This window comes from Strix uralensis, chromosome 5 (genome assembly GCF_047716275.1).
Source record: "Strix uralensis isolate ZFMK-TIS-50842 chromosome 5, bStrUra1, whole genome shotgun sequence".
Classification (NCBI taxonomy): domain Eukaryota; kingdom Metazoa; phylum Chordata; class Aves; order Strigiformes; family Strigidae; genus Strix; species Strix uralensis.
The window spans coordinates 59,015,506-59,040,201 of NC_133976.1; the positions used below are offsets into that span (position 1 = coordinate 59,015,506).

Genomic DNA, 24,696 nt, shown 5'->3' on the forward strand with positions numbered 1-24,696 from the left:
GAGGAAGGGGATATCTGTGGCTCAAATTCAGAAGATCTTCCCTTACCCTGCCACCAAAAGCCACAGGATCCTTTCCATGCAGAAAATAAAAATATGCAGAGCTGCCTCTGTCCCCCTCCCTCCACTGAGGGCTGATCCTGGAAACCCTGCTGTAATTTGAGGTGTTTTTTGAAGTCAGAAGGCAACAAGCAAATTACTGTTATCCGTGTCCCTTCTCAGGGAGAGCTGTGTATCTTTTTCATTTAGGTAATAACAGGCTTTTGGTGGTGCCTCCAGCACAAACCCAAGCCGCAGGTGAGCAGCAGGAGATGAAGACTTTGGCTCAGGTTTAGCAACTCACTTTCCACTGATAATAGGGATTTTTCCCAGAGCTCTGCCAAGGCAGACTGAGTCTGTCTGGGTAAGCAGGAGGGCAGGAGAGGCAGCATTCCTCATTGGGAAAAAGGAAAAGGGGGATTTGTTGAAGGTGAGAGGACAGTGGCCAGCTTATGGAGAGGGATGAGCAAAGCACAGAGGGCAGAAGGCACCGTGGGAAAGAGAAGCCAGAGAAAGAGCTGAGATGAAAGGATTAGAGCAGGGGGATAATAAAGGGGAGAGAATGGAGGAGTCTGGAAAGGAGCATAAATTTGGGCAAAGTTGAGAAGTGTCAAATTTCTGTTGATGATAGAAAGTAACAAAGTAGTATTTATTGGGGAAACGAAATACTAGATTTCTGCACACTTTATGCCATGGTGGGGGAAGGGTCAAATACAAGCTCCAAGAAATTCCTGACTGTTACATGACTTTTCAAACAGTTGCAGGAGTTTCTATTTCTCTCCCTTTTATTTTCTCTCTCATGTTGCAACAGAACAAAAATGAGAGAGCACACACCAAGAAAAAAAAAAGAAAAAAAAAAAAAAGAAAAAACCCAACAAGTTCAAACTCAGTCTTGGGTTAAGTTTGTTAGTATATCAGACTATTTCAAGGTGTCTCTCCCCAACAAATCAATTTAAAAACCATTGGTTTTCCTCCCCCAAAAAAGGATTGCATACAATTTTCCATGTGCTGCAGGATGGTTATACCCTCTGGGCCTTTTTCCCCAACGGGAGGTCTGTGAACCCCAAAGGAGGCTCTGGTTTACTTGTGAATGTGATTCCAATCAGATGGGGCTTCACTGTCACTCAGAAGCTTGCTGACTAGCAATAAATATTCATAGAACTGATTAGACATTAATTGCACAAATCACCACCTCTTCAGCCAACCCCAGGAACCTTGTTGCCACCCACCATAGTTAAAGAGGCAGCAGAAAATATCTTTTCTGTAGGTCCCTTAAGGTCAGCCTAGTACATCAGGAGGGAGAGAGGACTGTTAAATGCCTCACCTTGCAATGTCCCTTAACATAGACACCACAGACCTTCCCCAAATTCTGCCCCAGGTGAAGGGCTGTGTTCCCTCTAGTGTAGCCCACATGGGGCAGGAGTCCTATGGTCTCTGTAGACCTCACTGCAGTCTGTCCTGCCTCCCTCTCCCCACATACCACTTGCTGTGCAACCCCACAAGGACTGCTTCTCTGTGATCTCTGTTCTTCCCTTACAGATTTTTTGCCAGGGCCCTTCTGCAAGGAGGGGGCAAGGAGAGGCATTGGGCTGTGATGCATGTGGACTGTGTGTGTACCTGTGTATGCGCAGATGTGCTTGGGTATGTGTGACTATGAGTGTGAAGGACACAGCACACACACACACACACACACATCTATACCTGTGTTTGTACTCACATGCAGAAAGGGACGTGTAACCCCACATCAAGGTAGAGGAGCAAAGACATGCTGTGCTAGCAGGGCATATGGTCCTCTCCCTGCACATGTTGTGCCCTTGAGGGCCCAGATGTGGTGGTCACCTGACACCATCTCCACTCTCTCCCTGAAGTGTTGGGCTGGCATGTCTAGCGACACTAGTCTCCAGCCCCACGGAAAGAGGAGAGCTGTTGTGGAGTGCCCCTTGGTGGTGTGACACAGTGGCTGCGGTCAAGGTTGCAGGCTGTTCAAGGGATGTCATACCTTACTTGATCCTGACATTTGTGCTGCCCCTGTTCTGGAGCTGAGGTGAAAGCCTTGTTCTTGTTGCTGCAAGCCCCTCTTCATCAATTACCCACACAAGACCAAGACTCCTCCACCCTCCATGACTCTTTCTTTGTAGACCCTTCTGTTCCACCATACACAACCTCCTTGTAGTTAACCCAATAGTAGTAGTTTGCCTTCAGGAGCAAACTGATGTCTGTATACAGGCTCACACACACAGGAATGTGATAACCCGGGACAGGCCACATTCATTTTCATCACAGGGAGGCTGCAGGATTGGAAATGGCATGGCAAGATGAGTCTGCTGCACACCCCTGTCACAGGCACTTAGAGCAGAGCCACTGCAGATGTGACAGCAGTGACACTCCAAGAAACCCTCATCAGATCTCAACCCCAGTCTGCCTGGGCTTCCTTCAGTCCCCCAGACTGGACCTCTGTCAGGCTGGAGACAGAAGTGAGCTGGAACAAAGTGAAGAAGAGAGGCCACGGTGCCTTTGAGAGCCATCCTGCCCTCTAGCTTTTTGCTCTGGACTTTCTGTGTGAAATGTATATTCAAAGAAAGTTTACAGAGGAAGAAAGTACTGCAATGGGTCCACCACCCTCAGGTAATGAGTTGCTTTACCACCACCAAACATAAGGGATAGAAGACAGGAGGAATTGTTCTTGTCAGGTCTACAAATCTGACTGCACCATTCAAACCAGCTTCAACACACTGGGGCTGTGTTTCTTTCCATACAAATGGCCAATCTCAGATGGTATGAAGACTGGCTCTTATGCCTCTGAGGCCCTTGTAATAGCCTTCTGTTCCTCCAGGTTTACGGTACAAACTGGCAAACCTGTCAACCCTTCTTGGTGGCAATCCCTACGCTGTTGTTGAGGGGTGAGGTGTGGGGGCTCACAAGGCGTATCACAGAGGGAGTTAAAAGGCTGGCAGTCCCACTCCAGATAACCCTGTTTAGCTAACAGAAAAGACATGCTTGATTTTCTCTTTATGCTGAAGGGTGTGTGACACACAGCTGAACTGTTTCAGGCCTGCCAGAAATGGACAGTATCACAAATGTATGCTCCCACCCCATCACTGAGCATCATTCCTGGCCAACTCTTTTGTAGAGTCTTGTTTTCCCACAGGCCTCTGTTTGCTCATGAGCTCCCATCACCAAGGGCATTCACCCCGTGGAAAAAGACAGGTTCAACTCATGCCCTTTGATTGGCTCTGAATCCATAATTCATTCCAGTCTGTCTCCATTTGTACATTGTACTCTCCCTCCACCTTCCAGAAATTTTCTCTATCCTTTGCTAGATACCTAAACTGTACTGAATGAGAGAGACTGCTGGCTCTCCTCACAGCTGCCCCATCTCTGTTGCTGCAAACAGTTTCTAGAATGCCTTTTTAAACTGTATTAGCCTTCCAAATTGGAGCTGATAAGCAGGGAACAGGAGAAAGGGAAGAAGCGGGGAGGAGGCAGGATGCAGTGATGTGGTCTATTCCACACATCTGTGGTATTCTTCTCCCAGCCCTTTTATGAAAATAGATGGACACTTATTATGAAAGCGAATTACTGGATGTGCACAGGAGTCCTTAGGCAAGCAGAGAATAAGTGTCAGTCTTCTGTCTGCATGTCTGTGTGATGCCTATGATGAGAAGGAGGAACCTATCTACTAGATAGATAGCAATCTGTCCGATTTAGTACCTGAAGGGCTCTGTATATGTCTGTGTGTCTGTGTGTATGCATTCATGTGTGTGGTGCTGCAGTTGCCCTCAACATAGGGAATGTGTGATGGTGGCCAGCAACACATTCCCTGGTGGTGCCATTCTAGTTGCACAAGTTGTTCCCATGATAAATTTGCAATGGCTCCAAGCACAGCTGTCAAAGCACATGGATATGAGTGAGGGTCAAGTTTTATAGACCTGTCCTGAGACACCCTGGCCAATACCAAGCACACTGGTATTCAGCAGGCATGAGGTCAAGGATACCACTGGGAGAGTGCACATGTTGCATTGCTGGTGGGCAACACAGCACTGTGTTCACAGCACTGAGGAGATTGAGGCATGGTATAGCAAGGAGTTTGGAAGTTAATTTTCTGTGCTGGAGCCAAGGATAGACAATGGAAATTCGAACTTACTGTCTCTCTCCCCACTTCAGTCTCTAGAGAGAAGAAACCTGGTCCATCTCCTCCCAACTCTTGCAGTTAGTCTGATGGATGGGAATTACACTATTGACTGTCTCTGCATTGTTTTGCCTCTTACAAGTCACCCTTCCCAACCTGTCCCAGCTAGGAATAATTCTGTTCTGCAGTGCGTGGGTATCTGGGGGAAGAAGGGAGGGGAAATGACATAGGCAGTCTGAAGAAAATTGCAAGGATTTGGGATGAGGTGTGACTGGGAAGAGCTTGGATAGACTCTGCTGTCATAGGAATGATCCAGGTAAACTCTAGGGGGGGCTTAGCCTGGATTCCCTCACACAAGACCAGATTGTCGGTAGAAAAGAGACTCCAAGCCATCTTGATGGCTTTTGTCACACAGAGCATGAGCCTGAGAGGCACTAGGACAGACATTGCTCACACAAGGCTGTGGGGCATCTTTCACCAACCAAATGCATATTTATATTTCTCTTGCATATATTGGAGATGTTGCCAAGATAAGGGGCCATATTCTGACTTCTTCTGCCACCCCTGGACATGACTCTGCCTCCCTGCACTGAACCCAAAGCAAGGGTGAATGTGTGTGTGCGCACACATGCTCTAGAGCAGTGAGCAGCAAACTCAGTGGGTACCACATCAGTCAGTAGAGATTCAACGAAGGAGACATTTGCAGGCGCGAGCAGAAGAAAACCTTCATGTTCCTTCTCCAGGCTGAGCGCGTGCTTCAACTCCGAGATACGCTCCCCGCCTCTTGAAATTTATTCAACATTCCTGTGGCTTGGGCAAAAATAACTAGAATGAATAATCGGCTGTGCTGGCACTGCTGCAGATTGCCTAGTAGATAGAGCCCTCTTCAGGGAGAAAAAAGGCAAGAGATTGAGACAGTACCAGTGTTTACCAGAAGAGACCCAAAGGGCAACAGATGAAATAGCAATAGCTTATCATGTCCTTTGACCTTGCATGTGTAACTGTCTCTAGCAAGTCTCTGGTATTTGCCTCCATGCTCTTCCCAGTTTCCAGTGTTACAGCTCCTATCGCCTTTCCTCTTGTCCCATTAACTACTCCTCCCTCCCATGCTGCCTGACAGCTGCCTGGCATTTTGGGTGCGGTGCAGCGCTGCGGTGGTGCTCAGGCCGCTTTTCTAGGCACAGGAACGTGACACTTATCTCACGTCCTCTGTCTTTATCACTAAAATGATCATGTTACCCTGAGTTTTAGGCTTGTTTCAAGCACTTCTATTTATTTCTTTACCCAAGAGACAAAAAACCCCAGACTCCAGATGAAGCCAATGTATGAAGATGGGAATGCCTCTGTGTGTGTGGTGTGTATGCATCTCCAATTTTTCATGTCTTCTGGCTGCAGGCCTTTCAGATACAACGCCCACGCCTTGAGGGTGGTGCAAGGAAGCAACCTTTGTTGGGGAGCAATACGCCAGGAGGAGAGCTAGTGTTTGGGTTTCTTCCCTAGGGAGACCTGGGGTGGTCCCCGAGTCTCAAAACAGAGAGACAAAAAACCCAGAGCTGCTTCCCTGGTACCACAGCCTCTACACTCTTATCTCCTTATCCAACATCTTTAACTTTGTAAAACCTATGACAGTTACAGAGCAGGGAATGACCAGGATTACAGCCCTCATGACTATAGGAAGAGGTAGAGAGGGCTCTCTTCTGAACATAGGGCTGCTTTTCTTCCCTTAGCCTCTGGTTTGACAGTGAGGTCTTAAATATCAGTGGCCCCTTCTCCACAACTACTTCACATCTATTCATGGAAAAGAAACCACTGGGGCTTTTCTGCTCTGCAACTGACTGGACCATGCTTGGCTGCTCCAAGAGCATCTACGTAGTTCCTCACAGAAAAATATCCAGGCCTGGTTTGATGGCAGGAAGGGCTGGATACATTCTGAAGACATTTTTGTCTCCTCTCAGTTCCTATCCTACATGGCTCAGGCTATGTGGGAGAACCCAAAGGCCAGTTGCTGTTGAGTCTTTACGTTTGGATATGGGAAACGCCATGCCCATGGTTCTGACAGTCCTCAGTGGATTGCACCCTGCACCTCTGCCTTCAGTTTGGAAAGAGAAGAAGCAAGTCTGGCAAGTTGTCCTGTCAGTCATCTTCCTGCCAAGTGGGAGGCAGAGGGAACCAGTGCTCCCAAATTTCTTCCCTGGAAGAGCCCAGCATGGGAAGGAAGCTGTCCAACAACTACATCTTCCTGCTGCCAGTGACCAGGTCAGGGCTCAGTTTCTGCTGGCAATCTTTTTCTTACGGGCAGAGACCAGATCATAGAAAGGATCCTGTGTGATGCTGGTCCTGGAAATAAGAGGAAGTGGGAGCAAAAGTAAGAGAATTAATGCTGGAGAATGGCACAGACAACCTAACTGAACTTGCATAGAGACACTACTCACCAAAATGTAGGACAGGAGATCTGCAGACCCACAGCAGAGAATTTAGCTGTGGCTAGAGATTCTCCAGAAGGGACCTTGAAACTCTTTGAAATCAAGAGGTAGCACAGGTGCTAGACTGTAAAAATTTCTTTCCACCCCCTTTTTCAAGCTCTGGTAGCCAAATAAACTGCATGACCACTTGTCCCTGGGGCAAGCTCAGGCCTCCAGTTCTGGTCTCCTCACCGTATTGCCTCAATCCACTCATCACGTTCTGCTGGTGTGGCTGCTGAGATCTTGTAGGACTGATGCTTGCCTTCAACCACCTTTCCATCCCCATCTGTTTTGCAGGCTTTGATCTTCTGCCCTTTGCAGTTGGGATTGAAGAGCTCAAAGCAGTTCTGTCAGGGAATAAAATGGAGCATTAGGGGAGGACAGGGTGGACCAAAGAGACTATGCTGCCTTGAACCATGGATGACAGGCTCAGAGAACTTCCAAAGGGGAGGAGACCATTCTGTCTCTGAAATGCAACAGAGCCTTTCCATCCCCACCCCAAGAACCCCTATGAGTTAGATTTCCAGACCACACCTCTTAGGTAAATACATCCCTCTTGTGAAGGACTGGTCACTAAAACAGGCTTTATGGAGAGATGGAGCATCAACAGTTATCAGAAAACACCTTCTGAGACCTGCTCCACTCATGAAGATCTCTCTCCCTTTTAAGTAGATGCAACATCCTCTCTTTTGCCTGCCACCATACAGATAAAAAGCACTTTTCCCAAAGTCATGACACATCAAAACATGGGTACCCCCAAAAGATGTGCAGACAAAGAGTTTCACTTCCTGGCCAAGTTTCTGAACACCACAGCACTCTCTGGTCTACATGGGCTGTAACTCATTATGGAGAGCCCTGGAGAGAGAAACTGAACCCACATCTCTTGGTGCAAAATAAGTAGGGAGTCAGATGTGTGCACTCATCTCTGCCTCCCTGCACTCACAAACACTCGTGAAAACAATACAATACAGCCATCCAAAAGACAGGTTTCTGTTCACACCAGATCTTCCCTGGTAAAATACCATCATGTTTAGATAACAACGTGTTTAGATGGGGGGACAAGGCAGTCTGGAATGGCACTTTCCCTCTGAGAAGCATGGTAAGAGTAGGGTGTGTGCACCCTCTCTTCCCTCTGACCTCCTGAGAGCCTGCATTGGCAGAGTACCAAGCCACAGAGACTTACCGGCTTTTTGGGATCATCTACTTTCCGGACTGATAAGTTCTCCAGGGGGATAATGCCCAGAGGCTCTTTGTCCTGAAAGCAAGGAAACATGAATTAACACCCAACATGCTCCCCACACCTATGCCACTATTTAGAGCCTCTGATTTCCCAGACATGTGCCTTTGTGAGGGTGACTAGGGCAGTGTACGCCTGGGGAGACCTCCTCCATTTACACAGTGGGGAGCTTACTTAGCAGGAGATCACAGCAATAGCTGCATTGTCCAGCCTCTCTCCTCCTTAAGACCAGAGGCGAGAAAACAGCATAGGAGAGAAGGGAGGTCTGAGTTCAGTCTAGGAGCATAGGGTAGAAGGGAAGAGTTGCCCCCTACCCTCTACTCCTTCTTGGCCCCTCAGAGGCTCATAACCACCCAGGACACAGTTTCCCAGTTGGGAGTTGAGCCTTTACCGTGGTATATTCAAAGTAGTACAGGCAGTTATCGGTCAGAATGAACCAACGGCGTTTCCAGGTTTTCACACGTCCTCCTTAAGGCAGTGAGGTTCAAAATCCATTAGTCACACATTTTGCTGTCCTTCCCCCTCCCCCTCACCCAGCCCCAAGCTCCAGACATGCACACACAGACATACCCTCCCAGCTCTCCCTGTAGATCAGCCCCAAGGAGGCAACCATGGTGCTCACCGCTGACGTGAAGCCATATGGGTCGACACCCACACACACAGGGAGCCAGTTTTGATCTGATGGGGCTGGGAATGGGGAGGGGTGAGGAATATCTTTCTGAGCCCCTTTTTGAGCAGACAGAGCCTGCGGGAGCTGGGAGGAGAGAGTAGCCAGCTGGTTTCAACAGCAGGTGTCAGCCTCACCCCACCGCAGCAGACTGGAGGGAAGGACAGCAGACATGCTGGTGGATTCCTGGGGGAGATTTGTGGTGGGAGGTGGGCAGGTGGGGAATTCAGAGGAGCTAGGGGAATCCTCTCCTTACCTAGTTTCAGGAGCCAGCCCTCACGGTTAGGGTTGAAGAAAGTATGTGTGAGGTCATTCCCATCATCCTCTGGTATGGAGAATGGCTCATTCTTTATGCTCTCAAACAGATTCTGCACCAGAACATTGGTGGGAGAAAGAGAGAAAGAAAAAGAAAGAAATTTCCGACAAAGCTTGTACACAACTCTTCTAGGTCCATCTGGTTCATCACTATGTTTCCACAGGGGCAGGCAGGTGAATGGGGAGGGGAGTGGGCAGTGAGCACTGGGGGTACAACGATCAATCTACATCTCACAAGGTCTCAAGGGGGATCACCAGCTTTTTTCTGCATCCTGTGTCAAAAAAGTGACCCAGTTTGGAAAGTCACAGGCACAAAAGTGTGCACCACCATCAAGACAGGCTGCAGCAACCAAACCCAGCATGTCACACTAGTGCCACTATGGGTAGTACTAAGGCACTGGGGGGATATATGACACGGAAGAGACTGCAGCCTCATTTAGGCCCTGGCTTGGTGGTGCCAAACACTCTGCTGAGAACTTGTATGTAGAGACCAACACACACATCTCCATGACCACAAGGAGGTACATTTCATAGAAACAAGGCTTTTGCACTCAGGGACACAAAGGATGACATTCATAACAACAGAGTGACAGGGAGGCAGGTTACTAGCTTTCAAGGGATACAAAAATATTGCTCACATCATTGGATTTGCCATAATTTATTACACAAATCTCAAGCCAAGAAAAAAAATGAAACTGCAGGCTTCTGCAACTTCCCTCAAATTACCTGAAAGAAATGACACTCTGGAGAGAAATCTAAAGCCTTTACCCTGAGGGGATGCTGCTCAGCAAACCCAAGTGTGGGATGTAGGCACCCTCTTTGACACAAGACACAAGTTATTCTCCCCAGGTTGGCTGGGTGAAGCTAGACACATGTAGGCAGGCTGCCCACCTCTACCTTGCCTCATAAGGCAGGTCCCATGCCTGCTGAGCCTTTGGGAAAATGGTAGTTCCAGCTTTACCAATGGATGCATCCCCTGTCTCTGTCTCCCCCACACTGCATCTTCATCCTCTGGGATCAGAGACACCATGGACCTGCTGAGAGCTTGACAGATGCTGGAAGAGATGCTGGAAAAGACCCTGACACTCATCTGGGGCTTGTTGGTTCTACTCACTCAAAGATATATCCTGGTGTAAGAGAGACCATGCACTGGTGTCCTGACTGATGTGAACACTGGAGTCAGCTGAGACATTTAAGTACAAAAAGGAAAAGGGATTCATAATCTGGGCCACGGTGACATTGTCTCACACACACAGAGACACAAGAAACAGACAGCCCCCTTGCAGGCTAGGACTTTCAAATTTGGCCGAAAGAGTTGGGTACCCAGCTACCTCCCACAGAGGCGGGTGCCCCATTCACACAGCCTCATACCTACACAATACACAGATACCTGCAGCTCATATCTTCTTCTCTCACACAGTTACAGTATCTGTTCCTCTCTCACACAGACACACTTAAAAGCTCAACTTTTCTTAAACTGGCACTGCTACTCCCTGAATATCTCCAGCCCCGTCTTTCTTGCTCCATGTCCTCACTAACAAGCATGTGTGCAGCCCCTCTCCAAAGAAGTTTCTACATTTTCCAGCTTTGCTTTTGTATGTACTTCCCTGTTTTCTTGCGCAGCCCTTCCCCTTGTACGGCAGAAGGTCAGTAGGCCTGTATTACACTGAGACCTGTGGAACTTTGCTTCTCAGTGGACCCCAAGCCAGAGAGAAAAGAGGGACTGTTTAGAAAATGGGATGTCTCCTTACCTTTAAGAGCTCTTCTGGCAGGTCCCCTCCCTTGTCAATGCCTCTGTTGATGGATACAAACCTTTCAAAGGGGGGTTTGTCTTTCACATTGGGGTTATGCAGGCTGGTGTTAAGCATGATGATAGAGAAGGACAGTATATAACAGGTATCTGGCAATGAGAAAGAAAACCAGGATGGGTAGCACTTGTCTTAGAGGGCAGCTCAATCCACACCCTAACAGGTGGCTTGGTTTCCAGTCACTGGAGAACAGCATCATCCTCTCAGCTGTAGGTAAAAGGGAGATGTCCCCTCTGCTAGGAGAAAGAGGGACAGAGATGATCTCTTATGATGGGGGTGATTCTATCCCCTCAGGGTAATGTGGCAAATTGGGTAAATCTGGTCTGATAATGGCTCTGCCAGCAGGAAAGTTTCTACAGACCCGTGTATGTCAGTGCTATCCTTGCTGCAATGAGGTATACCTCATGTGGGGCTGGGAGCACTTCTCGAGTCTGTTTCCCATGGGGATTGACTGGAGCACAATAGCAAAAGGAGGACTGAAGACCCTCAGCCTGTTGAAAATCTTCACAGGAACTGGGCTCTCTCCTTCAGCTTAAGGGGAAACACCCACACTTCCAAGTGATCCCTCTGTGGTTTGTGAATGGAAAAGGAAGGTTCCTCTCTCTAGCAAACAGTGGAGCTCAGCTTCACAGGCCTTCTTCTCCCCATAACTACCTGTGGACTGGAATACTCCCGGGTTACACTTGCAGTACCAGTTGGCAAAGGCCTCCATCATCCGGTCAATCTTCTGTGCTTCCCCAGGCAGCCGGAAGCTCCATAAGAACTGTCTATCAGGATCAACATGCCAGAGAGTTAGTCAGATCGGGTGCAAGGGATATTTATCCCTTCCCTCAAACCATGGGACACCATGAAAATAAAATGTCATCCCATCACACTGGGGAGATGCCATAGTGCATGAAGCAGGAGCTCTGCTCCTTTCTCTAGAAATTAGTTGGGTTCATCAGCCTCAAACACCCTAAAAGCAGGAAGCAGAACTAATCATCCTGGAAATCATGGTTTCTCTTCCATAATGAGTGTCCTGCAAGGCAGCAGAGACCTCAAGAGAAAAGAGTCCTGCCAGGAGACTGGCTTATAAGAAAAGAGTGTAACAAGATAAAAGAAAGACAGAGTCGCTTTGTCACTGACATAACTAGCACTGTGGACAGACATGTTTCCTGGTGCAAAAAATAACGTGCCCCATCCCCACAGCCATTGAAGCCACAGTGACCCACTTTGCTTTTTCCATCTTCTCTGCACAGGGCCAATCCAGTCAAGGGGCCAGGAAAAGAGTTCTCCCAGGAAAAGGTGTTAACACCTCACAGCAACAATCTTGGCACCAACACATGCAGCAAGGCCTTGGAAAGACCCATTTCAGCCCAGTAGGTCTTCACAACCTTCCTGGGTGGCTAGACCCAGTGGCTGAGCAGGCTCCTGCCTCATCCCCTCCATCCTGCATGCTCACTCACCTCAGTGCTTGCACCAGGTTGAGGTTGGCAAACTGGTGACATGCCACAAAGGCTTGGAGGATCTCAATGTTTATGGGGTCCCTGGGAGAGGATAGAAGGAAAAGATCAGAAGAGAACTTTGACCCTGGTCAGTCTGGATGCCCCTTGGTTTGACAACATGCACCTGTCTCCATCCCAGCCACTTCCCATCTGACCAACAAGAAGCCAAGACACACACTCTTGTCTGGGAAGACAGACCCCGTTACAGGCAGGATGAAAGGTAGCCCATACAGCCAGCCTTAACCACATTCCAAAGACCCGCCCTGGGGTGCACTGCCCACCCAGCCCACTGCAATTTGAGGTATGCTCAGTCTTGGAACTTGACTGAGGTCTGCCAGGGGTCAACTAAAATGGTAGTTGAGAGGGGGCAGGCAGGACAGGGCCTCCAAAGGGCCTCCTCATAGTGGCTGCATTGCTCACCTCCCACCTAGGTAATCCCCAATGGCTGTCTTGTTCAGGCCTTCACCCTTGTGGAGGAATTTGGCAATCTCTTGCAGGTCTGAAGACAATACCTGGTGCTCAATCAGGTACTGGATCCCCTGGGGAAGGAGAAGAAAGACAGTGAAGTAAGACAGCTCTGTGGGCTGATGAGAAAGTAGGACCTCAACACACTGATATCAGCCTTCCTTGGCTTTGATGATGTTGCCTCTTCTGTTACTCCTGAGCCCCTTTATGGGAGACCACAGCCATGTTCCCACCCTTATTCCATCCCTCTTCATTCACCATGGTGTGTCAGTCATACTTCCATTTCATCCCTAGATTTGGATAAATGTTTCACTGGGATGGAAACTCAAGCAAACAGAAAAGGACAATGTAGGTTAAAAGTCCAAAAAGTCAAAGTCAAAATAGTTCATTTTAACATTTTCAATCAAAATATCTTAGTGTTCTCTTCCTAAATGTAATCTTTTTCTGAACTAACTTAAAGAAAAAAATGTTTAAAAGAAGATATAATAAAAAAATGTACTCAGACAAAAATACAGGCTTGAGACAACTTAAGATGGTTTTTTCCTAAATTCTCTTCTACGCCACAGAGAAGTCTGCAATCTTTTCAGCTCCATCCTCCCCAGCCAGTAAGTATGGAATATGTTTTTTAAGGAATATAGAGGGTCTGAGTTGAGCTGCTCAAAGAGTCAACATCCTATTTTAGAGGTAGTTTCATGATTTTCAAAGTCACAGAAAGTTGAGGTTTTGTTCAGATTCTTAACAATGTCTAAAACTCTCCAGACCACATTGCAATTCTCCTCACAAAATACAATAAAGGAATGAAGATTGTTTTAGATCCATCAAAATGTTCTACTTCAACAGAATCAATTCACTTTGCCTTGTAATATGTAAGAAACTATTTCTAAAATGCCCCAAAGAAAAAGCAGCTTCAAAAGAAGAATCTGAAATGTTTGTGAGATTTTTTTTCCACACTATTTTTCTTTTTCCCCAGACTGAATTTTGGTAAGATCAATTTAATTTTGCAAAGTATTGCAGTGATGATTTTCCAGAATAAAATGTTTCTCCCAAAAGGTTTTTTTCTGTCAGATTTCCTAACACTTACCTCCTCTAGCCTCAGGAACTTGCCGTGAGATCTTGGAGATAGGAACTCATTTAAACTACCAGCATTGCATGGATGAAGTGTAACCTTAGCAAGGAGGGGCAAAGAAAGTTCCTTGCATTGAAGCACCTCTTAGACTATGGCATGTAGCAAAAAGGAAGCAATAAAGAAAGATCTGCATAATATAGGCACATAGTATAACATTTTGACCAGGCTGATTGGCATTGAACTAATAAAGTTGGGTTTGGGTCAGAACTAGTTCAGGTATTTCTGCACAGTATGGCACAGTTTCATAGAGAGAGATGCCTCTGGGGCCTCAAACGAAGGTCAGGCAGAAAGACAAAATGAAAGCTGCTCTCACACAAGCTGTAAGTACGGATATCACTGCTCTGAGACAACTCCCACTAGCAGAGGGATGTCCAGGGTACTGGGAAGCACTCCAGCTGTGGTGTGGATACAGGGGAAGACATCTTGAGGGTCTCAGCAGGGCAGAGGAGAAGTCATGAAAAGTTGGCACTCAGACCATCAGCCACCCAAGATGTTCCTCTGGTGATTAGCTGACAATGAGCAAATGTTCAGTCGCACCTTGTGGTTTTCCTTATAGAGCTCAAAAAAATGGTCCACCAGTGAGGAGGAAGGAAGAGAAAACTATCTTTCTCACATCTCTACTTAATCATGACAATTTTAGAGCTTTCTGCAGAGGGCTGAAGGCTATGGAGTCTGGATGCCACTGGTCAGAGTCCCAGAAAGTGAAAAACCTGGATTCATTCCACCAGTACTACCAAAACTACTTCCAAAATGACAGAGACAGCTTGTCCTCTTCTGTTCTGAATGAGCCAAGGAACCTGACACACTCTCAAAACTTCTTATCTTCTTCTTACTTCATCTTCCTCCATCACACTATGGCCAATTTTTAGCCTCTCACAGGCAAGAAGAGCTGGGCTGAAGGAGATTTGTCTTTCTTGACACATTGGCAGTGTTAAACTATCCTCCCTTTATTTCTCTTAGTTTTGGGTTACATCTGATGGGATGGTCTATAGGCACATGATGGGGAGAGGCAGAACAGCTTGATCTTATTCAGGAACCTTATTCAGGGACAGGATGGAGGGTGCTACTAACTGGTGCCTTAGTGAGGTAGGAAACCAGCCCTACAGTCCCATGCTGTAGGTCCTTTGACATGGGTGGCTGCAAGTGGACCAGTAGCCAACAGAAGCTCTTCCTCACAGCGTTCTCCTCATAGGTGGAATGAACAAATCCTACCTTTGCAGGGTCCATGTTGAATTTCTTCCGGCCCAGGGACAGAAGTTTATCCCTCTGTGATAGTTTGCTGCAAACATGAAGAAGAAAGAAAGTCAGTCAGTCAAACTTAGAATAAAGGGCCATGTTTCAATTCACTCACAAGATAACTTAGATATCTCAAGGACAGGTCTCTGACTATCCAGGAATAAAGAGAAATCTTAGAGGAGAGAAGGGTATTCCTGGCCTCATTTCCCTGTTCTTGTTGTGATCCAAATCTCATTGGTGTTTTTGTTTTCTCAATATCAAGAGAGAGACTTTGTAAACAAAGGAATACCCATCTTGTCCCACTTGCCTGGTCTGCTCCCCAGGATTATTGTCTGCCTCTTGCCTCTCCTGTGCATTTTGGAAGTGCTCAATCTCTGCAAACACTTCAGAAATCTCTTCCTTCAACTTCTGCAAAAGAAATATCAGGAGAATGAAGGCGATGGAAGGAAAAAGAGCAGACACCTACAGAGCATGTGTGTCTTCTCTCAATCATAGGAAAAGGACAGGTCAGATGGTCATGACCAGCCAAGGATGTTTATGAAATGGGCACTGTTCTGGGGTGACCCTGCTGGATTCCAGATGAAAACAATGGGAGAGAGGGGCAGAGGGATGTTCTCATGTCTGTTGTTAATCAAGGTTGGAAAATCAAGCTTAGCCAGCGTGGAGAGTGTCAGAGAACTCACCCCAGTGTTGATTTCAGTTCCTCAAACAGTGTCAGATCTGACACTCCTTCCATTATGCCCATTTCCTTCTAGCTTTTATTTTACATAGCTCTGCTACACATCCAGACAAGAGGAAGTGGAACCAGTGTCTGTGAGGTCAATATGGACCTGAAGTGGCCACATTGTGAAACACAAATTTTTTAACACACCTATCATTCAAATATCATTGAGCAGATACCTGTCTTTAAGTGGAAAAAGAAGAGAGGAAGAGTAAAAGAAGAGTAATCACTGCCAAATTTAAAAAATACAATTGTAGAAGTCAGTTTCCTTTAGGCCCATGACAGACCATGGCCTTCTTGGCTGGATATTCTGTGTTACCAAGGAAATTAAGATGTCTGTATCTCCTTGCTTACATCCTGCAGTTATGGTCCTCCTTAGAGCCAGAGTGCATCACAGTTCTCTTCCAGGAATCACCCAAATTCTTCCCCATGCAAACCAGAATAGGCAGGGGAAGAACGGTTGTTTTATGACAGAACTTGCACCAATGAGGAGGGAGGATGTGGCTACAGTATTCATCCAGATAGAGAAACTGAAGTTCTCCAATATCCCATGATTTAAAAGAGCTTCTGGATTTCAGTTTTGCTCTGGCCTTCATCTTGTTGTGCTTCATCAGTCTCCAGAGCCAGGAGTGTTCCTTACTAAGGTTTAGGTATTGCACAGATGTAACAAAGACATTATCTTAGCTCCTGAATTTCAAATTATTATCAGTTTTGTTATTTTATTCACTGCTGTCTTTTGGCAGGGTAACCAGCAAGTCTAGACCCATCCTCTTCCCTCCTCCCTCTCCCACCACCAGACATCCCCGCCAAGTCTTTGTGTTAAAGGGTATTGCTAGATACTTTCTGAAAAAATCCACCTGGGAAAATGCCTCTAGTTCTAGGTACTCTTTCAGCTAAACTCATCGTGCTCCATTGCACAATTCATACCCCATTGGTTGATGGCTTTGGGATTTAGAGTAAGGGTCTGTGTACTCTAGCAGCTTTTCTCTGTCCATAGTGGGTAAAAAAATGTAGCATTCCTATTAAAATATCCTGCCTTGTACAGTGCCCATTGTCTGTTCTGAGAATTTAAGAGATAAGAACTACAGACAAGAAAACCACATGCACATATATTCATAGACTGTTTTGCAAGAAGGGAGAAGACACCATTCTGATTTGCAGTGGAGATGATGAGTCTGGAAGCCTGAGAAGTAATAGGTAGTTTGGCTTAATCCTTTACTCTGTGCAAGGAAATATTGCACCTATTCCCCAGGCATCTGGACATCTTCATGTTGTGGGAAAATCAGTGCAAGTCCAATGATTCAGTGCAATAAGCTCTCTCTTAATGGGAGGCCACATTCCGTGCGGAGGTGGAGGCAGAACAGAATAGAAAGTGTATGGCACTATGCATGACTGCAATGTGATATTACTGACTGATTTTGAATCTTCCACTTTCAGACATTTTAGGAGTCAATAGAGAAATGTTTGGGTGGAGAAACTTGTGTGGAAGGTCCTGCCATCACACCTCTCTAAAGAGACAGGATCCTTAAGGGACGACTTGTTACAGGTCTACAAACTAAATAAAAGTTTGATAAACACAGGGGATGCAGCAGGTAACTAGGACTGATATGTCATTAGCAGGTAATCAGTAATTTAAAATAATCATAAATGCTGAGCCAGATCCCTGCTAGTGTGTCTTAGTAAAGTCATATTCATTTCCTTATCCTAAATATGCAATCCCAGCTCATCCCTGCTAATGTGCTGACCAGCCTTTCTCAAATATCCCATTAGGGTAGTTGATGACTCCTGCAGCAGAGAGTACCATAGGCTGGACACTGGCAGCAAACATGCCAGGGCAGCCTGAAGTTCAGAATTCAAGCTGGATCATGCCAGAGCAAATGACTCCTGTGCAGAAGCACTTCTGCATCATCCGGACTGTTATGTTATGACATACCTTGGTGAAGACAGTTTTGAGAAGGTTAGGTACACAGGAAGAACAGGATGTTCCTTACCTTAATGTCCTCCAAAAGCTCCTGTCTGTGCTGCCTGATTATCTCTATTTCAGCTTCCTCAGCCTCACTCAAGTCAGTTGACCCTGGAAGAACAAAGATACCTGTGAGAATAGTACTGGGACCAACATATCACAGGAAAAGCTGCCTCAGCCTTTCAGTGCCTATCCTTTCATAGGGTCATGCCACAGCAACTCTGATTTCTGTGTTTCAGCATCTATGTTCCCTGCTGTTGGAGCCACTGCACCTCAGCTTTGCCCTGCAAATGGTTCTCAGTCCAGAGCAAGCAGCACAGACCCATATATCCCTTCTAGCAGCCAGACGCTGCACTGGTAGCCCTCCGATCTAACCCTGCAGCCACCTACCCCACCCACTCAACCAATTTTGCTCACTGCAAGCACAATGAAGAGGTCTTACCAAATGGTCTTTGTTGGTTTTTATGTCAGTCATCTTTATGGTACTGAAAAACTGTGACCTAAATACTTCACCTACATCCAAACCTCCCATGAAGAGCCATGGGCTTCATGGATTGATCCACCTTAGCTAGTCAGAAATGACTTAAGAGAGAGAATCGAGGTTTTTCAAGTCTGAGGGCAGGATCTGGGGGGATGAAAGCCTTGCTGAAGAAGGAGCATCTGTGGGAGGCTGTTGTTCTGTGGACCACAGACAATGCAGAAATACAAGTAGGCTTCCTTGTAATGTACAGGAAGTTAAACAGATAACAGCAGAGTCAAGGCAACCACAAAATGATTCATAAAAGACCTAGAAGAATTGGGGTGACAGCACTGCTGCTAAATATAATTCAGGTGAAACACAGTCTCTTCAGCAAGGAGAAAGAGGAGGCTGCAGCCCTAGAGAAGCAAAGAAGATTGTGAGCCATAAGAAAAAAAACAAGGCTGGGAGCACTGGAGCTCCTGGGAGGTCACTGCAGAACTTGTGGACAGGATTCTTGCTGCAACTAAACACTGGGAGACAAAGCTTCCCCAGGAAGCCAGGTCAGGTCACTGGATGCCTTACTCCACTGTTTCATAAGCCAAAATCCCCTGGGCTCCAGTCTTCCTGGAAAAAGAGGAAGTGGCACCAGTTGCCTTGGAAATTCTTAGCGTGGATCTCACATGCAAAACAACAGCTATAAATATGACTGGGGAAAAAGGGGAAGGAACTAGTCAAGACAGACAGAAGGGGGACAAGGGTAGTCATCTTAGAGCCCATATGCTTCTTTGCTGTCATTGCCACAACAGCTCAGAGAGACATGCCTTCCCTGAGCCTAATCTTTCCCCCATCCTCCCAGCTGGATGAGTTTCCATGTGTTAAGTCTGTCCTATTACTTTTCTCAGGCTGCAGCCTCTCTCCTGTCACTCCTCCCGCTGTTGTCAATCATTGCATTCCCTGGGGAGAGGCGCTGATCCTCTGGGAGGAAAGCACTAGGCAAGGAGCCAGCATGAAGCCCTGGCCCATGTCCCCTCCCACCTCTGCAAGCAGCCCTCATGAAGAGCTGAAAGAAGCTGACTGATTGCTGAAGTCGGTCAAGAGGGGAGGAAAACCTGTGGCATCCAGCAGCTTGCAACAACCAAGTCTGCATGTGAGGGGAAAACAAACAAACAAACAGACAGAAACAACAACAAAAACCCATGCAGTTGCTTTGCTGCTTGTTAGGCAGGTTGCTGACTTCCCCTTGAATGTCAGCCCTGCGCCTGTGAGTGGTGCCTGGGTCTTTCAGCTTACTTTATGTCTCCTGCCGTTTTGGCATCTGCAGGAGATGAGTCCAGCCTCTCAGTATCCCCAGAGTTATCTCTCTCACCCCTATGGGGGCTGTTATATGTGGAAACACTGGGGTGATTCCTTGACAAATTACCACAAAGAGCCTTTTATCTGTATTTCATGCCACAAAAGCACCTTAGCAGGACATACCTGAGGAACTTCTTTTTCCCCCACCCCATCAGCAAAGTTTGTGGTGTGGCTGGTTGCTTTGCTTCAGTTGTTATCTATCTACTGAAGCAGCCTAAAGCATCTCAAAGAGACGTGAGGGTCCCAGAGGACACCATCTCTCCCACACAACCCCCACCGAGCCTGTAAATAACTCAGTCCCCCTTCCTCTTGAACATCTGAAAACCCCAACTCCCAAGTAATTTGCCTGTCCATTTTGTCAGAATGAGAAAAGTGTGGGAAGGACTGTGTGTGTGTGGTGAAGGCAGGGGAGAAAAAGCATAAAAGTCGTGGAGAAGTGGAGGGTATTGAGGGATAAAATCAGGAAAGGGTGACATAATAAGAAAAAAATGTATGGGTGAAACTTTCAGAGAAATTTAGATTGAGGTGCAGAGGGGGTCCTTGTAAGGTTTCATAAGTTTCTTAAACATCTTAAGTCCCCGATTGTCTTGGAAAATAATTCTGAGGTCCATGCCTGCATGTTAGGCCGTTTCCCTAACAGAAAGCCTAATGCTCTGCTCAAGTCTGTTTTGAGGCTGTTCATCAATGTTACTGCACACACTTCCCCTAACTGTAGACGTGAACACAGAAGGCTTGTTTGGGCAACCATCCACAGAAAGGCAGCAAAGACAGCAGAGGCAGGTGGGCAAGAAGCAGATGAGATAATGAGAGGAGGCTGCTTTGCCTTTCCTTCCCTCTCTGCATTGAGAACAAGCTGAGCTGGCAGGAGAGGGACACTCTGAGTGAAGCACCGCCTGGCTTGCTCCAGATGCTTTCAATGGCAGAGGGAATTCATCCCTGAACTGGGGGACTGAGGAACAGCTTCAGCCTCATCAAAGTCCTCTGTATCACCAAGTTCCACTTCCCCCTAGGGCTAAGTCAGGTCACAGATGAAACATAGCCCTGGTCAGGGTTCTCTGCACAGGGGGAAATTTCACCCCGCAAAAACACCCGCAGGTTTCAGGGGAGCAGTGTCAGCCAAACCAACGCTGAAGTCTTCCAGTTCAGTCACAAGACATAAAAAACTGGCTAGCATCTTCTCCAGAGAGGACATGAAGTTGCGGCTTGGAATTTATTTTCAGAGAGCAAATGTTGAAAGGAAAGCACATCAGTATCACATTTGTGGGGCTTACACCTGCTCCTGAGGTTGTTTCCCCCCTCTCAGGGCAGACCCAGATAGAAAGACCTGCTAGTTCTTCATTAATTGCCCAGGCTTGTATTTTTAGTGCTGTGACTCAGAAGAGACTTCAATTCCAGTTGTTGTAACTTATGCCCTCAGCCTCCCCATCTGAAGGGCAGGTTGGACTTACCCAAAAGTCTGGGTACTCATGGGGCCTGCAAAGAGTACTGTTTGGTGGTCTCATTTCCCATTGCAAAGGGCTGTGCAGAGCTGTCCAGGTGCTAAGTGAGGCTTTCACTCCCAAGCAAAAGTATATAAATAAAAAGATAGTGTTTGAAGCACAGAAATAAGTGGGAAGTGACTACCCAGAAGAGCGGGAAGGATGGACTGCAGAAACTGTAGGGGAAGGTTATGAGGAATGACTGCATCTGTAGCACTGTTACAGACCATTTGCATGCTACCTACCTACCCACAGTGTAACAGCAGAGGTTCAGCTGTCCCATTTGCAAGGTAAGGTAGAGCTCTGAGTGTGTCTGCTAAAGGCTTTGGGCACCTCCACCCATGGCAACACACAAACAAAACAGCTTGATGGGCACATTTGGCCTGGATGAGGCTGTCTGGTGGAAGAATTTCACCTGAAATTCCTTTTCTTTTTTGACATGGCTGCTGTGTCACCTCCAGCACAGACCACCAACTCCTCAGCCAAATACCAGGGTGGTACCAGGCAGATAACAGGAAGCTTTCCAGCTCCTAAATTCCCTCCAGCTCAACCTGTCTCTCTCCTGCAGCCACTCCACAGTTCTCTTACAACTTGTGTCAGAAGAAATTCAACATGGACCTCACACAGGTTTAATTTGCACATTCCAGCTATGGGGGGAAAGGTGTGAAGAAGAATTTATGTTGTCTCCTGGTTTCCTTATCCCACATGACAACTTAGAGCAATCAGGATAGCTTCCAGCCACCTTCGCCTATGGCTCTCACCCCACACATCCCAGCATGTGGTACCATGGCACCAGTCTGCTCTCCCAGTTCCGCACACCCAGCTCAAGGATTTGGTATACTGGCTCTGTGGCCTCACCCAGACAGTTGCTAAAGGGTCCTGAAGGAAGCTGAAAGAGGACATCCACTGCAGGGGGAGCAGCCTCCCCACAGACATAGGTCTCATCTCCACGCAGCTGTGGTGGGCAGGTACCTAACAGGACCATTGTGTCCTCAGGTAGGAGTGACTCCAGGGAAAGGTGTATGTGGACCTCCGACCTTCAGGAAAATGATGCCACAACTGAGCAACTTTAAACACATACAGTACTCTAAAGCTCACTGGAAAACTGCATCTGGCAGCAGTCTTGGCTCCCAAGGTAGAGCAGCAACAAACCAACCCACTTTCCCACCCAGCTGTGAAGTGATAGGCTGGGACTGAGAAAAGACGTCAGTCAGAAACAGCACATCTCTTCAGGCATTGCCTGTCTCCAGGCTTTGCCTCTAGCCAGAGCTGAGCAAACCTGCATTGTCCCTGAGCAGGATCTCATTGTGCTATTGCAGTGTGTAACTTTCAAGACAGTAACACATAACTTGAGTTAATGACTGTGTCAGACCATCAGTTCTGAGAGCCTCAGTTTCTGTGGAAAGCACACCCCAAAATAAGTAGCAAAACATGATGTTACCCCCCTCCTCCTGCCCAGCTTGTCCGCTTTGTCCACAGTTGCTTTCATGTGGTGAGGGCTGGGTGATCTGAAGATACCTACCTTCACCAACATTCATAGCCAGATGCTGGCAAAAGCTCAGCTCCCATAGGTCCCACCAATTTCCCTGGCAAGCAAGGCTGGTATGTGGTTTGAGCATGCCCTTTGTTTGGCTACCCACCTAGGAGCTAAAAAGTGCAGAACAATTGTTGGAACTGGGTGTTGCTTTTTCCTTTCACTCTGTGCTCTATATCCTATATGCAGAAGCCTGTGAGGAGAGTCAGACACAGCAGGGCCATTGCAAGATGATCCCTTTACTTCCTGGCCCTTGTTCACCCTATTCCCTTTCGGCTCTCCCTATCTGCTGCCTTTGCACAGGCACACATTCAGAGCTTCCTCAGCCAGAGGCAAGAAATGTTCAGTCTGGCAGTATGCCTTTCCCTGCTGAATCCCAACCACTTTATCCACCTCCTGCCAAAGTAGGAAATAAAACCTGAGATCTGTCTCGGTTCCTCAGATGCAGCTTATCTCCCCTAACCCACATCTGCCTTTTGAGATTATTTCTGGACCAGGCAGGCCCACCTGCAGGTCACTTGGAGTTCGTAGAACCCTAATTCAGTCATTTACCTTTAACATGGACATAAACAAGAGAGGTCCCATTACCAAAAGCCTTGCAAGCAAGTTGCACTGGGATACCCAACTGCATGAGAGACTCTACAAAGGCAAACTAGCTTCTAAGGCCTGTAGGGAAACACCACTGAGGAACTTGCAAGCCATGTGAGAGTTGCATGAAGAGAAGCCAAAGTTTATAGGTGCCATCCCAAGTGACACATATACCCTTGATACCCCTGAGCCAGTTTCCAGCTCAGCTCAGAATCACCAGCACAAGGATCACAGCAGTGGACACTCTCATCACAAAGGCCATTCAAATCAGTGGGAAAATTTCTCCTGAAAGGAGTTTGCTTACAGGACAGCAAGTAAAACAAGAAACAAGCGTAATGCTGAAGACTGACAAGCAGTTAATGGCACCACCAGGGATCTTCCACCATCTCATTCCTCAGCCACCAGCCACAGGATCCACTCTAGCTGCTGGGATTTTATGGTGCGCTCTGCCCTGTCAAACTGAGTGCACAGCCCTCACAGAAAACAAGACAAAAGATGGTCAAGGCTTACCATCAGGACAGAAGTCCATCCTGAAGAGCACAAGATATTTTCAACAAAAGTGTTGTTCCTCCTTGCCTTCTGCTTGTTCAGATGCTTCACAGAACTGAAACAACTTGGAGCCAGTGACCAAGATTGTAGCAGCATTAGGGGGGGCGGGTTGCCCTGTGACTCCGCCCTTCCTTTCTTCGTCCCTCCGACCACATCTCATGAGCTTGCATCAGTGAAGGAAACTGTATGTGCATATCGCTATGAGCTAACAGGGACTGCTTGGCTACTTCTGAAATGCAAATCCACCAATGCATTTCCATCCCAGCAGCTTTTTGGGGAATCTCTGAGCCTGCATCTCTGTCTGAAGGGACTGAAATGAGCAGCAAGAGGCTGATAGTACTTTGGGCTTTTGTCTGAGATACTCCAAGGAGAGAGGGGGGGGAAAAAAGGAAGTTCTTGATTCAGAAAACCCATCTGATTCAGGAAGTGGTTTCATTTTAAAGGAAAGATTCTTCCTGTGTTAATTATGCAGCAGGTGGTGGGGGGATGGACACTCCAAAATTGGAGGATGGTTGATGGAGGGGAGAAGAGAATCTTTTTCTTCTTTTCCCTCCCCCACTGCTCACTAAGTGACTTGTACTCAGAGTCCTGGTCTTTTTTTTTTTTTTTTTTTTCCCAGTAGCAAACTGTTTTTCTTGGGAAGCCTTTTAAGTAAGGATGGAGTGAACTGAGGAGGAATTAATTACTCTCTCAGGTTTAGCGATATTCCTGCTGGTGTGAGAGCTGGCATTAGCAGGACAGTTTTGAAGGCACTTATGCTGCTCTGTTCACCTGCAAGTCAGAGAGGTGCTCTTTTCCTCCATCCCCTCCACACAGCCCCAGAAGGCTGTACACTTCCCCTTGAGTTCAGTTTGGTTGCCAGTGATTTATGTTGTAGATCTCTGATGTAGGCAATGTGGGAAAAAAGAAGCATGCAGGAGAGCACTATGTCAGAGCCAGAAGAACTGGTCAAGGCAAAATTCAAACCAGGTGTGATACCCAAACTGGGCTCTTGTCTTCTCTAGCAGGACTGAAGATGTAGAGGGATGACTCTTCTCCATGCATTTACCTCTGAAGCACTCTACATCCTTAGCTCCCTGACCTGT

General features: G+C 47.1%; 1 protein-coding gene across 1 annotated transcript; it reads right to left on the reverse strand.

Moving 5' to 3' along the window:
• Positions 1-4,889: 4,889 nt before the first annotated feature.
• On the reverse strand, positions 4,890-23,654 carry CYTH4 (cytohesin 4). The gene is made up of 13 exons (XM_074871236.1): positions 23,573-23,654; positions 17,678-17,760; positions 15,273-15,373; positions 14,942-15,008; positions 12,559-12,677; positions 12,100-12,180; positions 11,309-11,421; positions 10,598-10,746; positions 8,788-8,899; positions 8,256-8,332; positions 7,811-7,882; positions 6,820-6,974; positions 4,890-6,502 (listed from the first exon to the last, which is right to left on the reverse strand). The coding sequence occupies exons 1-13, from the start codon at positions 23,589-23,591 to the stop codon at positions 6,430-6,432; spliced, it is 1,221 nt and encodes a 406-aa protein (XP_074727337.1). The 5' UTR covers positions 23,592-23,654; the 3' UTR covers positions 4,890-6,429.
• Between the last annotated feature and the right edge of the window lie 1,042 nt (positions 23,655-24,696).

Excerpts from the sequence above, each read along its gene's own strand:
- CYTH4 (XM_074871236.1), bottom strand. Across the intron at positions 7,883-8,255 it reads ACTACTTTGAATATACCACG|GACAAAGAGCCTCTGGGCAT; the intron begins GTAAAGGCTCAA and ends CCTTGCTTTCAG. Across the intron at positions 6,503-6,819 it reads GAGTGGATTGAGGCAATACG|GACCAGCATCACACAGGATC; the intron begins GTGAGGAGACCA and ends TCTTATTTCCAG.